The sequence below is a fragment of the Gobio gobio genome, assembly GCF_949357685.1.
Source record: "Gobio gobio genome assembly, chromosome: 14".
Classification (NCBI taxonomy): domain Eukaryota; kingdom Metazoa; phylum Chordata; class Actinopteri; order Cypriniformes; family Gobionidae; genus Gobio; species Gobio gobio.
This window is the reverse complement of record NC_137107.1, coordinates 4,972,968-4,989,733: the sequence shown is the minus strand read 5'-3', so window position 1 is coordinate 4,989,733 and position 16,766 is coordinate 4,972,968. Positions and strand designations below refer to the sequence as shown.

The 16,766-nt window shown below is 36.1% G+C and overlaps 1 protein-coding gene across 1 annotated transcript; it reads left to right on the top strand.

Moving 5' to 3' along the window:
* Nucleotides 1-673: 673 nt before the first annotated feature.
* gpr185a (G protein-coupled receptor 185 a) lies at nt 674-13,764 on the top strand. The gene is made up of 2 exons (XM_079834920.1): nt 674-954; nt 11,843-13,764. Exon 2 carries the CDS (start codon nt 11,866-11,868, stop codon nt 12,850-12,852), a length of 987 nt encoding a protein of 328 aa, XP_079691046.1. The 5' UTR covers nt 674-954; nt 11,843-11,865; the 3' UTR covers nt 12,853-13,764.
* Nucleotides 13,765-16,766: the final 3,002 nt, after the last annotated feature.

Genomic DNA, 16,766 nt, shown 5'->3' with positions numbered 1-16,766 from the left:
GTTTTTAACCCAGCGATTGGGTTGTTTTTAACCCAGCGATTGGATTGTTTTAACACAGCGATTGGGTTGTTTTTAACCCAGCGATTGGATTGTTTTAACACAGCGATTGGGTTGTTTTAAGCTAACATTTAACCCAACTGCTGTATAAAATAATGCTATATTAAATCATTATCTACCTCCTGTAACAAAAGGCAACTAAAACTGTGAATGTATGCTCACTTTTGGGCGTTTCTGTATAATTTATTTAATTATTATTATTTTATGTTTTGTCGGGAGGATTGTTTTTAATTGATACTTCCTCATTTATTTGTTTAGTTTTATTTTTCTTTCTTTCTCTGAATTCAAATCTGAGGTAATGTTTGTCCTTCCCTGAACCTCTGGCTCTCTTTTTTTCTGGCTTATGGCTCTTCACTCTTGTATTTTGTAAGTAAATGTTTAATAATAAAAAGAAAAGAATGGCGCGCAACCCTGCGCGTTTCACCGCGTCGCGTCAGGATTCTTTCTGGTTTCGTCGCGTCGCGTTGGCGGTGTAGGTGGTGTTGTGATTGTGAAAGAAAGGGGTGTGTGTGTGTGTGTGTGTGTGTGTGTGTTTCTGTCCCACATGCTCTGATTCTGAATCATACCGAGCCATTGACGTCTGCTGTGCGAGTCATCCCAGCGACCAATCAGATGCGAACAAGCAGGCGCCGCTGTCTGTGAACGGCCAACGCGACGCGTTCCGATCGGAATGACAAGCCGAGGCTGCACAGGTGAGAGACCCGCGCGAGCACACATTAAAACCATGAAAACATAACAACAGCAGCAGAAGCAGAAGCAGAAGCAAGCCGACAGATTCCCTCTCAACCACCTCTTCAATTCCATCCCCAAAAGATGCGCGTGGCACGGGACGCGCTCCTGAGCCTCATCTATTCTTCTCTTGGCGGAGGAGGGATGGAGACGCGAGCCCGTTCAGTGGTCGGTACCAGTCTTTACACAGCGAGTCTGGGTTTTACAACAATGTGTGCATGATATTTTTACCTCAGTTAAGAAGCTGGATTATTAGCTCAGTTAAATATAGCCCTTTATTGTACATGCAGCAGAGGGCTAAAAATAGCCCATCCTCTTTGAACAGATCTGTGACAGGTCAGGTTGGTAGCACTGGTATATTTTAAAGGCACAATATGTAAGTTTTTTAGGATTAAAATATCCAAAATCCACTAGAACAGTGTTATATATTTATACTTGTGTTCTTACATTATCCCAAATGTTTCCAAGAATGTTTAAATCCAGAGAAATAAGTGATTCTGTGTTATTTTGTAGAAATCATGGAAACACTAGCGCCGCTTTAATATCTGATGTGTTTTATTAGACACTGTTTGGATCATTGATGGACAGAAACTAATGATTCTCCGGCTCAACACAGTCTTGTTGTGTGAATCTGCTGTTGTTGATTTACCGCCTAATATGATCTCGCTCACTGCAGTGTGAACAAGTTAAAACAACCCTATCGCTGGGTTAAAAACAACACAATTGCTGGGTTAAAAACAACACAATCGCTGGGTTAAAAACAACACAATTGCTGGGTTAAAAACAACACAATCGCTGGGTTAAAACAACACAATCGCTGGGTTAAAAACAACACAATCGCTGGGTTAAAAACAACCCAATCGCTGGGTTAAAAACAACACAATCGCTGGGTTGAAACAACACAATCACTGTGTTAAAACAACACAATCGCTGGGTTAAAAACAACACAATCGCTGGGTTAAAAACAACACAATCGCTGGGTTGAAACAACACAATCGCTGGGTTGAAACAACACAATCGCTGTGTTAAAACAACACAATCGCTGGATTAAAAACAACACAATCGCTGGGTTAAAACAACCCAATTGCTGGGTTAAAACAACACAATCGCTGGGTTAAAAACAACACAATCGCTGGGTTAAAAACAACACAATCGCTGGGTTAAAAACAACACAATCGCTGGGTTGAAACAACACAATCGCTGGGTTGAAACAACACAATCACTGTGTTAAAACAACACAATCGCTGGATTAAAAACAACACAATCGCTGGGTTAAAACAACCCAATCGCTGGGTTAAAACAACACAATCACTGGGTTAAAAATAACCCAATCGCTGGGTTAAAAACAACCCGATCGCTGGGTTAAAACAACCCAATCGCCGCTGGGTTAAAAACAACCCAATCGCTGGGTTGAAACAACACAATCACTGTGTTAAAACAACCCAATCGCTGGGTTAAAACAACCCAATCGCTGTGTTAAAACAACCCAATCGCTGGGTTAAAACAACACAATCGCTGGGTTAAAGCAACCCAATCGCTGGGTTAAAACAACCCAATCGCTGGGTTAAAACAACCCAATTGCTGGGTTAAAACAACACAATCGCTGGGTTAAAACAACACAATCACTGGGTTAAAAACAACACAATCGCTGGGTTAAAAACAACACAATCGCTGGGTTAAAAACAACCCAATTGCTGGGTTAAAACAACACAATCGCTGGGTTAAAACAACACAATCACTGGGTTAAAAACAACCAGATCCAAATCACTGAGTTAAAACAACCCAATCGCTGGGTTAAAAACAACCCAATCGCTGGGTTAAAACAACCAGATCCAAATCACTGGGTTAAAACAACCCAATCGCTGGGTTAAAAACAACCAGATCCAAATCACTGGGTTAAAAACAACCCAATCGCTGGGTTAAAACAACCAGATCCAAATCACTGGGTTAAAACAACACAATCGCTGGGTTAAAACAACCAAATTGCTGGGTTAAAACAACCAGATCCAAATCACTGGGTTAAAACAACCCAATTGCTGGGTTTAAAACAACCCAATCACTGGGTTAAAACAACCAGATCCAAATCACTGGGTTAAAACAACCCAATCGCTGGGTTTAAAACAACCCAATCACTGGGTTAAAACAACCAGATCCAAATCACTGGGTTAAAACAACCCAATCGCCCAGTGTCTCATAGTAGCGTTGAGTGAATGCACACGCACGCGCACACACACACACACACAGACACACACACACACATGAATAAAAGCTACGCAAATCAAGGCGCCATCTTTGTTTTGAATAAACGACCGCTAGCGGCGAAAAAATACATATTGTGCCTTTAAGTCAAGGTAAGTCAAGTCATATTTATTTATAAAGTGCGTTATACAATACAGATTGTTTCAAAGCAGCTTCACATTAATAAACAGATGCAGTGGCAAGAAAAAGTATGTGAACCGCTTGCAGAATCATAGAAAGTGCATGTTATTTTTTATTTAGTGCTGTATAATAAGATATTTTACATAAACAATGTTTACATATAGACAAAAAAAGCTGCATTTATTAAAATAACAACGTTCTAGAGTTTCTGAACCATTAATTCTCAATACTGAGTGTCGTTCCCTGATGATCCACGGCTGTGTGTGTGTGTGTGTGTGAAAGAGGCCTTTGAGCTCACTCATGAAGAAATGTTCAAGATGACATTGTGCATAAAGCTTAAAAGTGACTGTGAAATATGTATTTTGGGTATGGGAGTTGAGTTTTGGTCACTGGGCTTGTGTTGGGTTATTTTTGGTTGGCCTTTGGGCTGGTTTTGAGACACTGACCTGGCAGCCCCTGTCCTGTAGTGTGTTTTACATTAGGACAACATTACATTAGGATTTAATATTCCACCAATAGAAGGCAACAAATTACCAGTAAAAACACATTAAAGCTTCCATTAAAAACCAAAACATTTCCCATTATAACCATGAAAACCATTACAATTTCTTTAAGGGTTTCTATTGTTTTTTGGGTTTTTTTCAGGAGGGTTGATTTAAATCAGTCTAGTATTGTTCATGAGTAGAATAAGATAAACTTGATGATATTTGAACATTTTGTTCTACAACATAAACTGCACACACTCACAGCCCAACTTATTAGACCGTAAGTTAAAAAAAAAGCTTCAAAATGTGCAGATTTTCAGAAAGATTGTAGAACAAAACATTCAAGTATCGTCAAGTAATGGTTCTCACACACCGTTTCTGCTCATGAATGTAGAAACATCATCCCTGCACCACTCTATAAGCATCTCTACAGAAATTGTTATTCAGCTCAACTCAAGTTATGTAATCAGATTACTTTTTTCGAGTAACTAGTACAGTAGTGCATTACTTTTACAATTTACGACCAAATATCTCTTTTTCAAATAAGGAATGCAAGTGACTTTGTTTTCCCGTGAATTGATTGACAGCTCTCCTGTCGCCATGTTGAGTGAAATTGCGAGTAAGAGCAGAGGCGGTGTGTGTAAACATGATGCTTATTGTGTTTCCTGTAATGCATTTACTCATCTCACTTGCGCAAAATCAGATTTGGTTACGCTTTATCTGAACGCGTCCCCATTACAGTGTATTTATACATTTAAGTACTGAGGAATAGTAACTACATGTACTTACTATAGGGTTAGGGTAGGATTAGGGTTAGCTGTACGTAATTATGCATAATTTGCATGTAAAAAATGAGGGCAGGCTCCCCTCATCACCAGAGGAGTCTCCGTTCCTCTGCAATCTCAGTCAAGGGCAGGGAGATAAACCTGGACCAGTTATGACAGGGAATGATGACATTAGCCTCTCATTGATCATCACAGACTGACCCCATCACCGTTTGCCCCTTGTACACCCGATCCTCATTCCTGAGACCAAGAGTGAAAGACCACACACTCTCACACTCACGGTTTGGCCTTGTGGCTTAAAGGGATGGAAGCTTGTTTCCGGCACAGAATAAAACATTTTAAAAGATAATTGCGACTTTTTATCTCACAGTTGTGTTTACAACTCGCAATTCTCACATTTTGTCTCAGAATTGAGTGATGTAAAGTTAGAATTTAGTGATGTAAAGTTAGAATTGAGTGATGTAAAGTCAGAATTGAGTGATATAAAGTCAGAATTGAGAGATTGAGAGATATAAAGTCAGAAGAGAGAGATTGAGAGATATAAAGTCAGAATTGAGTGATATAAAGTCAGAATTGAGAGATTGAGAGATATAAAGTCAGAAGAGAGAGATTGAGAGATATAAAGTTAGAATTGAGAGATGTAAAGTCAGAATTGAGTGATATAAAGTCAGAATTGAGAGATTGAGAGATATAAAGTCAGAATTGAGAGATTGAGAGATATAAAGTCAGAATTGAGAGATTGAGAGATATAAAGTCAGAATAGAGAGATTGAGAGATATAAAGTCAGAATTGAGAGATGTAAAGTCAGAATTGAGAGATATAAAGTCAGAATTGAGTGATATAAAGTCAGAATTGAGAGATTGAGAGATATAAAGTCAGAATTGAGAGATTGAGAGATATAAAGTCAGAATTGAGAGATTGAGAGATATAAAGTCAGAATTGAGAGATTGAGAGATATAAAGTCAGAATTGAGAGATTGAGAGATATAAAGTCAGAATAGAGAGATTGAGAGATATAAAGTCAGAATTGAGAGATGTAAAGTCAGAATTGAGAGATATAAAGTCAGAATTGAGTGATATAAAGTCAGAATTGAGAGATTGAGAGATATAAAGTCAGAATTGAGAGATTGAGAGATATAAAGTCAGAATAGAGAGATTGAGAGATATAAAGTCAGAATTGAGAGATATAAAGTCAGAATTGAGAGATGTAAAGTCAGAATTGAGTGATGTAAAGTTAGAATTGAGTGATATAAAGTCAGAATTGAGAGATTGAGAGATATAAAGTCAGAATTGAGAGATGTAAAGTTAGAATTGAGTGATATAAAGTCAGAATTGAGAGATTGAGAGATATAAAGTCAGAATTGAGAAATGTAAAGTCAGAATTGAGTGATGTAAAGTTAGAATTGAGTGATGTAAAGTCAGAATTGAGAGATGTAAAATCAGAATTGAGTGATGTAAAGTTAGAATTGAGTGATATAAAGTCAGAATTGAGAGATTGAGAGATATAAAGTCAGAATTGAGAGATGTAAAGTTAGAATTGAGAGATGTAAAGTTAGAATTGAGTGATGTAAAGTCAGAATTGAGAGATTGAGAGATATAAAGTCAGAATTGAGTGATGTAAAGTCAGAATTGAGAGATGTAAAGTCAGAATTGAGAAATGTAAAGTCAGAATTGAGTGATGTAAAGTTAGAATTGAGTGATGTAAAGTCAGAATTGAGAGATGTAAAATCAGAATTGAGTGATGTAAAGTTAGAATTGAGTGATATAAAGTCAGAATTGAGAGATTGAGAGATATAAAGTCAGAATTGAGAGATGTAAAGTCAGAATTGAGTGATGTAAAGTTAGAATTGAGTGATATAAAGTCAGAATTGTGAGATTGAGAGATATAAAGTCAGAATTGAGTGATGTAAAGTCAGAATTGAGAGATGTAAAGTCAGAATTGAGAGATGTAAAGTTAGAATTGAGAGATGTAAAGTCAGAATTGAGAGATATAAAGTCAGAATTGAGAGATATAAAGTCAGAATTGAGAGATATAAAGTCAGAATTGAGAGATGTAAAGTCGGAATTGAGAGATATAAAGTCAGAATTGAGTGATGTAAAATGAGAATTGAGTGATGTAAAGTCAGAATTGAGAGATGTAAAGTCAGAATTGAGAGATGTAAATTCAGAATTGAGAGATGTAAAGTCAGAATTGAGTGATATAAAGTCAGAATTGAGAGATTTAAAGTAAGAATTGAGTGATGTAAAATTAGAATTGAGTGATGTAAAGTCAGAATTGAGAGATATAAAGTCAGAATTGAGAGATGTAAAGAGAGATGTAAAGTCAGAATTGAGAGATGTAAAGTCAGAATTGAGAGATGTAAATTCAGAATTGAGAGATGTAAAGTCAGAATTGAGTGATATAAAGTCAGAATTGAGAGATTTAAAGTAAGAATTGAGTGATGTAAAATTAGAATTGAGTGAAGTAAAGTCAGAATTGAGTGATATAAAGTCAGAATTGAGAGATGTAAAGAGAGATGTAAAGTCAGAATTGAGAGATGTAAAGTCAGAATTGAGAGATGTAAAGTCAGAATTGAGAGATATAAAGTAAGAATTGAGTGATGTAAAATTAGAATTGAGAGATATAAAGTCAGAATTGAGAGATGTAAAGTCAGAATTGAGAGATATAAAGTAAGAATTGAGTGATGTACAATTAGAATTGAGTGATGTAAAGTCAGAATTGAGTGATGTACAATTAGAATTGAGTGATGTAAAGTCAGAATTGAGAGATATAAAGTCAGAATTGAGAGATGTAAAGTCAGAATTGAGAGATTGAGAGATATAAAGTCAGAATTGAGAGATATAAAGTCAGAATTGAGAGATGTAAAGTTAGAATTGAGAGATGTAAAGTTAGAATTGAGAGATGTAAAGTTAGAATTGAGTGATGTAAAGTCAGAATTGAGAGATTGAGAGATATAAAGTCAGAATTGAGTGATGTAAAGTCAGAATTGAGAGATGTAAAGTCAGAATTGAGAAATGTAAAGTCAGAATTGAGAGATGTAAAGTCAGAATTGAGTGATGTAAAGTTAGAATTGAGTGATATAAAGTCAGAATTGAGAGATTGAGAGATATAAAGTCAGAATTGAGTGATGTAAAGTCAGAATTGAGAGATGTAAAGTCAGAATTGAGAGATGTAAAGTCAGAATTGAGAGATATAAAGTCAGAATTGAGAGATATAAAGTCAGAATTGAGAGATATAAAGTCAGAATTGAGAGATATAAAATCAGAATTGAGAGATGTAAAGTCAGAATTGAGTGATGTTAAATGAGAATTGAGTGATGTAAAGTCAGAATTGAGAGATGTAAAGTCAGAATTGAGAGATGTAAATTCAGAATTGAGAGATGTAAAGTCAGAATTGAGTGATATAAAGTCAGAATTGAGAGATTTAAAGTAAGAATTGAGTGATGTAAAATTAGAATTGAGTGATATAAAGTCAGAATTGAGAGATATAAAGTCAGAATTGAGAGATGTAAAGAGAGATGTAAAGTCAGAATTGAGAGATGTAAAGTCAGAATTGAGAGATGTAAAGTCAGAATTGTGAGATGTAAAGTCAGAATTGAGAGATTGAGAGATATAAAGTCAGAATTGAGAGATATAAAGTCAGAATTGAGAGATGTAAAGTTAGAATTGAGAGATGTAAAGTTGGAATTGAGAGATGTAAAGTTAGAATTGAGTGATGTAAAGTCAGAATTGAGAGATTGAGAGATATAAAGTCAGAATTGAGTGATGTAAAGTCAGAATTGAGAGATGTAAAGTCAGAATTGAGAAATGTAAAGTCAGAATTGAGAGATGTAAAGTCAGAATTGAGTGATGTAAAGTTAGAATTGAGTGATATAAAGTCAGAATTGAGAGATTGAGAGATATAAAGTCAGAATTGAGTGATGTAAAGTCAGAATTGAGAGATGTAAAGTCAGAATTGAGAGATGTAAAGTTAGAATTGAGAGATGTAAAGTCAGAATTGAGAGATATAAAGTCAGAATTGAGAGATATAAAGTCAGAATTGAGAGATATAAAGTCAGAATTGAGAGATATAAAATCAGAATTGAGAGATGTAAAGTCGGAATTGAGAGATATAAAGTCAGAATTGAGTGATGTAAAATGAGAATTGAGTGATGTAAAGTCAGAATTGAGAGATGTAAAGTCAGAATTGAGAGATGTAAAGTCAGAATTGAGAGATGTAAAGTCAGAATTGAGAGATGTAAATTCAGAATTGAGAGATGTAAAGTCAGAATTGAGTGATATAAAGTCAGAATTGAGAGATTTAAAGTAAGAATTGAGTGATGTAAAATTAGAATTGAGTGATATAAAGTCAGAATTGAGAGATATAAAGTCAGAATTGAGAGATGTAAAGAGAGATGTAAAGTCAGAATTGAGAGATGTAAAGTCAGAATTGAGAGATGTAAAGTCAGAATTGAGAGATATAAAGTAAGAATTGAGTGATGTAAAATTAGAATTGAGAGATATAAAGTCAGAATTGTGAGATGTAAAGTCAGAATTGAGAGATATAAAGTAAGAATTGAGTGATGTACAATTAGAATTGAGTGATGTAAAGTCAGAATTGAGTGATGTACAATTAGAATTGAGTGATGTAAAGTCAGAATTGAGAGATATAAAGTCAGAATTGAGAGATGTAAAGTCAGAATTGAGAGATGTAAAGTCAGAATTGAGAGATGTAAAGTCAGAATTGAGAGATGTAAAGTCAGAATTGAGAGATGTAAAGTCAGAATTGAGTGATGTAAAATTAGAATTGAGTGATGTACAATTAGAATTGAGTGATGTAAAGTCAGAATTGAGTGATGTACAATTAGAATTGAGTGATGTAAAGTCAGAATTGAGAGATATAAAGTCAGAATTGAGAGATGTAAAGTCAGAATTGAGAGATGTAAAGTCAGAATTGAGAGATGTAAAGTCAGAATTGAGAGATGTAAAGTCAGAATTGAGAGATGTAAAGTCAGAATTGAGTGATGTAAAATTAGAATTGAGTGATGTAAAGTCAGAATTGAGAGATGTAAAGTCAGAATTGAGTGATGTAAAATTAGAATTGAGTGATGTAAAGTCAGAATTGAGAGATGTAAAGTCAGAATTGAGTGATGTAAAATTAGAATTGAGAGATATAAAGTCAGAATTGAGAGATGTAAAGTCAGAATTGAGAGATGTAAAGTCAGAATTGAGTGATGTAAAATTAGAATTGAGTGATGTAAAGTCAGAATTGAGTGATGTGAAATTAGAATTGAGTGATATAAAGTCCGAATTGAGAGATGTAAAGTCAGAATTGAGTGATGTAAAATTAGAATTGAGTGATATAAAGTCAGAATTGAGAGATATAAAGTCAGAATTGAGAGATATAAAGTCAGAATTGAGAGATATAAAGTCAGAATTGAGTGATGTAAAATTAGAATTGAGTGATATAAAGTCAGAATTGAGTGACGTAAAGTCAGATTTGAGAGATATAAAGTCAGAATTGAGAGATATAAAGTCAGAATTGAGTGATGTAAAATTAGAATTGAGTGATGTAAAATTAGAATTGAGAGATATAAAGTCAGAATTGAGAGATATAAAGTCAGAATTGAGTGATGTAAAATTAGAATTGAGTGATATAAAGTCAGAATTGAGAGATATAAAGTCAGAATTGAGAGATATAAAGTCAGAATTGAGTGATGTAAAATTAGAATTGAGTGATGTAAAATTAGAATTGAGAGATATAAAGTCAGAATTGAGAGATATAAAGTCAGAATTGAGTGATGTAAAATTAGAATTGAGTGATGTAAAGTCCGAATTGAGAGATGTAAAGTCAGAATTGAGTGATGTAAAATTAGAATTGAGTGATATAAAGTCAGAATTGAGAGATATAAAGTCAGAATTGAGAGATATAAAGTCAGAATTGAGTGATGTAAAATTAGAATTGAGTGATATAAAGTCAGAATTGAGTGACGTAAAGTCAGATTTGAGAGATATAAAGTCAGAATTGAGAGATATAAAGTCAGAATTGAGTGATGTAAAATTAGAATTGAGTGATGTAAAATTAGAATTGAGAGATATAAAGTCAGAATTGAGAGATATAAAGTCAGAATTGAGTGATGTAAAATTAGAATTGAGTGATATAAAGTCAGAATTGAGAGATATAAAGTCAGAATTGAGAGATATAAAGTCAGAATTGAGTGATGTAAAATTAGAATTGAGTGATATAAAGTCAGAATTGAGTGACGTAAAGTCAGATTTGAGAGATATAAAGTCAGAATTGAGAGATATAAAGTCAGAATTGAGTGATGTAAAATTAGAATTGAGTGATGTAAAATTAGAATTGAGAGATGTAAAGTCAGAATTGAGAGATATAAAGTCAGAATTGAGTGATGTAAAATTAGAATTGAGTGATGTAAAGTCCGAATTGAGAGATGTAAAGTCAGAATTGAGTGATGTAAAATTAGAATTGAGTGATATAAAGTCAGAATTGAGAGATATAAAGTCAGAATTGAGAGATATAAAGTCAGAATTGAGTGATGTAAAATTAGAATTGAGTGATGTAAAATTAGAATTGAGAGATATAAAGTCAGAATTGAGAGATATAAAGTCAGAATTGAGTGATGTAAAATTAGAATTGAGTGATGTAAAATTAGAATTGAGTGATGTAAAGTCAGAATTGAGAGATGTAAAATTAGAATTGAGTGATGTAAAGTCAGAATTGAGAGATGTAAAGTCAGAATTGAGTGATGTAAAGTCAGAATTGAGTGATGTAAAATTAGAATTGAGTGATGTAAAGTCAGAATTGAGTGATGTAAAGTCAGAATTGAGTGATGTAAAGTCAGAATTGAGTGATGTAAAGTCAGAATTGAGTGATGTAAAATTAGAATTGAGTGATGTAAAGTCAGAATTGAGTGATGTAAAGTCAGAATTGAGTGATGTAAAGTCAGAATTGAGTGATGTAAAGTCAGAATTGAGTGATGTAAAGTCAGAATTGAGTGATGTAAAGTCAGAATTGAGTGATGTAAAGTCAGAATTGAGTGATGTAAAGTCAGAATTGAGAGATATAAAGTCAGAATTGAGTGATGTAAAGTCAGAATTGAGTGATGTAAAGTCAGAATTGAGTGATGTAAAGTCAGAATTGAGAGATATAAAGTCAGAATTGAGTGATGTAAAGTCAGAATTGAGTGATGTAAAGTCAGAATTGAGTGATGTAAAATTAGAATTGAGTGATGTAAAATTAGAATTGAGTGATGTAAAGTCAGAATTGAGTGATATAAAGTCAGAATTGAGAGATATAAAGTCAGAATTGAGTGATGTAAAGTCAGAATTGAGTGATGTAAAGTCAGAATTGAGAGATATAAAGTCATCATGCTCTCTTATGTGACTCTTGTGCTTGTCTCGTTTCCAGTGATCCGCGCTCCTGCTGTAGCGATGAGTAACCTGCTCCAGAACACTTCTCTCTTCAACTGGGATGTGCTGGAGGGAAGAAACGCGTCGCCTGTCCCGTCCTGGGAGCTGGAGCCGGTGCCGGTGCCCGTACTCCTCAACCCATGGGACGTGCTGCTGTGTGTGACGGGCACGCTGATGTCCTGCGAGAACGCAGTGGTGATTGCCCTGATCTCCTACACGCCCACTCTGAGAGCGCCCATGTTCGTCCTCATCGGGAGCCTGGCGTTCGCCGACCTCCTGGCCGGCCTGGGCCTGATCCTCAATTTCATCGTAACCTACATCGTTGATTCAGGGTTCGTCACGCTACTGTCAGCCGGGCTCCTCATTACAGCCTTCTCGGCCTCTGTGCTCAACATCCTGGCTATCACCGTGGACCGTTACCTGTCGCTGTACAACGCGCTGACCTACCACACGGAGCGCACGGTCACTTTCACCTACATCACACTGGTTCTGCTGTGGGCCACCAGTGTCCTGCTCGGCTCACTCCCAGTGCTGGGCTGGAACTGCCTGGAGGACGAGAGCACCTGTAGCATCTGTCGACCGGTGAACAAAAGCAACGCCGCGGCTCTCGCTGTGTCCTTCCTCCTGATATTCGCCCTCATTCTGCAGTTGTACCTTCAGATCTGCAAGATCGCCTTCCGGCACGCTCAGCAAATCGCAGTTCAGCGTCAGTTTATCGCTGCGTCGCATGCGTCTTCCACCACGAAAGGGGTCTCCACCCTGACCACCATCCTGGGCACTTTCGCTTTCTGTTGGTTCCCGCTCGCCATGTACTCGCTGGTGGCGGACACACGATTCCCGGTGATCTACACTTACGCCACGGCTCTTCCAGCCATCTGCCACTCCATCATTAACCCCATGATATATGCCTTCAGGAACCCTGAGATTCTCCGATCTTTGAGGATTGCTTGTTGCGGATGCATGCCTTACAGATTCACCATGCGACCGAGGACACCCAGCGATGTGTAGCGCCTTCGAATCAAAGCGCAGTCGTGGTAGTGGCCTGTCTGTAAAGCACATGTTGCATTAGAAATGTTTATTATTTGGGCAATTTAGTAGCACACCATGGTGGAAAAACACTTCATGGAATATTTTCAATGGTTTGGAAAACAAAACATGGAGCTAATTACTAATTTTTTGTTGAAGCCAAAATTAAAGAATAGGGGTTAATAGGAACTGGAGTTGTGTTCTAAATCTCTCAAAAAATTCTGTTCACTTTCCTACCACTAGAGGTTGCACAAAAAGCAAAGCTAATAATGTTTCGCAAGCTTCCTTTTCATTGTTTTCTCTCAATCTAATAAGCACTGATCCGCAAAATGTGAGTTACGACGGGAAGGCTTGCTTCTTGGCGGAGTAGTAAGTAAGGGACCATGGGGAAAGTGCAAGTTTTCTTCATTTTCATATCAGTGGCCATGTTACACGTACAGTAATGACGGAATAATTTTGTATAACATCAACAGTAACTTACTTATGGAGCTCCTGAAGGGACATGATGATGGTAAAAATGAAATGAGATGGGACGAAAACTTAACTTAATTTCAATGCTTTTGCTTTCCCACAAGAAAGGGATAATTTGCTTGCAAAAATTAGCATTCCCACAGAAGCTTTGCTTGCAAAACTTTAGTTATAGAAATTAGTCTTGTCATGATACTGGAATTTCCTAATTCGATACGATACCTTGAAAAATCTCGATATTCGATACCATGGGGAAAACTGCCATATATACCGCCTTACAGATAATTTGTTATATCATAATCTTTTGATAATTGGGGTAATTTTGTTGTAGTAGCGTACACACAATCGTTCAACTACATTTACAAAAAGAAAAGAAAAGTAAACAGTCTGTAATAAAAAAAGAGAACAAATTGCAAATGACAGCACAAATAAATACAATAGAATAAAGAGATAAATGAAATAAACATGGCTTTAAGTTTTTCAGGTGGGTCTAACAGTAGGTTAGTATTCAGGTGGGAAATACTACAGAAATGAAAGTAATCAAATATAAAAATAACACAGTTTCATTGTAAACATTAAATACAGATTAATGGGTACAATTAAAGCTACAGACAGCAGCAGCTTTATTAGGCTGCTGTCACTTTAAGAGCAAATGCACGGATCCAATATACTGTTACACAACGTGCATTTTCTCTCAAAAATTATGTTCCAAAACTGACTGTACTTACCTGAATACTCGTGAAGACGGGCATTTTGACATCATTTTGTATGTATTTGACCGTTTAAGCGCAATAAGCCACGAAAAAAGAACTCAGTTTGGTACTCGCGAGCTGTTTGAGAGCGCCACTTATATAGATCAGTGGTGCGCACGCTTTAGGTATGAGTGCAAAACCTGCAGGAATTAGTACAATTATGAGCAATACAAGCACTATTCAACCGGAGCGAATGAGACGAGTGAGAGGAGATGGATGGAGAGAAGAGAAAGTCAAAAGGAAAAGGAGTATTGGAACCTTTTCAGATATTTCAGTATTGATACATATTGAAATATTTATGTTTTTGACAACACTTTGAGTTATCTTGGGAGAATGCAATAGTTTTGCAAGAGAGAACACAAAAGTTACGCAAAATGCGTAATTTGCATAATTTTCTTCCCATCTCACATTTTTTCCATCACTGTATGGGCTCCATTACTGTCAACATATAACCTGCACATACTGTAAAACTAACTATAGTGGCTTTCTGTACGTACTGTACAATGACTCTACTGGGCAATTAATTATAGCTGTCTATGGTGTTCCCTGCCATCGGTATGAGGCATGCTGGGACATGTACCAACACTCCCCTGCGACCATACATAACGCAGGCTTAGAAGATGGAAGGATGGATGTACAATTATAGTTGTTGTTTGAATGCCAGATACAACTAACCACAGTTCACATAGTGTAGTTACAGTATAACTACAATGCAATGAAATACTGAGGCAAAAAATACAATAGTTATAGCAAAATGATAATATCCAGTACACACTCTCAGAAAAACGGTACAGTGGAACAGTTCCTTGGGGAACAAAACGTATAACTCTACCTTTAAAGGTACACAATTGGTCCTTTTAGGGTACAATAATACCATTGTTTTCTTCTACTTAGAGCAGGGGAAGGCAAGTTCAGTCCTGAAAGACGTCTATAGAAGCTCTTATTGAGAATTAACGGAGGTTTAGATGTTGATGTTTTATTGAAAATGTTTGGTCACCATTATGGTAATCAGTGTTTCATTTAGTTGGCCATTTGTAACAGTGTTAACAAAACACAATCTGTTCAAATCAAAAGAAGCCTTAGACAAAAATTATCATGAAGAAAAATGTTTGACTAAACTCATCACTGACTAAAAATTGTACTAAATAATATTCACCAACAATACTTTCTTGCCACAGATCAGACATTCTGAATTTTGATTTTTAAACACATTCTAGGGGGGGAAAAGTTTAAACGCACACAGATATCAAGAATCAGCATATGAATCTCAACAATGGAGACATACTTAATGCTGCAATGCATGCTGGGAGCCATGAGTTTGATACTGTGGTGGCTTAGTAGGGTTGGAGCTAAACTCTACAGGACATCAGCTCTCTAGGACCGAACTTGCCTACCTCGAATACAAAATGTACCCTTAAGGATACCACCCCAGTGACCTTAAAAGGTACAATTTTGTGCTCTTATTTTGAGAATGCATGCAGTGAAATTCAAAATACCTACAGAAATACATCATGAACACATTTTCAAATTGATTCACAGAAAGGTCTGAGGGCAAATACAAAATACTGTAAACTGTTTCCACAGAAAAACACCATTGCAGGTTCATTTAGGTATGAAACAAAGTCTCAGCTTTCAAATATGGTCATTTTTTTAAGAAACTCATACAGTAAATGCCGTTTTGTGGCTCTTTAATGTGCCGACTCAGTTCAAGCGGCACATAAACCGATCTCTTCCTGTTTACTACTAGTTACAGCACCAAATAAACGTGAATGAACATCAGAAGGTGTGTTGTTTCAACTAGTGTTGTAGTCAAGACCACCTAATCTGAGACCAAGACAAGGCCGAGTACAAATGTGATCGAGACAAGACCAAGACCTTCAAAAAATGGTCTTAAGACCGGTCTCGAGTACTACAACACTAGTTTCAACCACGGAAAGACGTCAAATACACACGATTTTTCAAGTTAAGTCCACATAGGTTAATCTAATAACACTTTTCTTTCTGGTTTGATTGTCAGACAGGCATTATGATTGGTCAGATCGCTCACCTGTCAATCAAACTCCCGGCGAAATAATTACACATTTAATACAAGTTGTCCATTATACTGAACACACAGTCACATGAGCGCTGTAATGTAAAGAGTGACCTGCCATTTTCTGTAGTGATGTTTGGTGGCATTGATATAAGTGGATGTTCTATATGCATTTACAACACAGATAATCAAATAGGAACGTGGTGTCCAAATACAAATTAATATCATCATCATCATCATCATCATCAAAAGGGTATATAATTATCCAAATGTAGCATAAACGTTTCCTGTCAATACTCTTTTTTGCCACCAAACGAACCCCGGTAGAATTATTCCACTAAAGTGTATATTGTGCTATTCTCATCCTCCAGTGATTCATTTACCAGAACAATTATTAAATGCATCAGTTGAAGTTGTGTACATGATTTCTAATATACTGATATATATTGACGGTGATCTTCCAGGTGTATGGTCACAACACTAGTCACTGTACAAACAGACATGGAGATAATTGTTTCTGTTGTGTGACTGCTTTCAGATCAGTCGAATGTTGTGTGGTGCTTTATGCATTATTTGCACTCGCGTTGATGTATTACGAGCTTCGAGATGTTCATTTTATATTTGTAAATGCAGCAGTAGTGCAG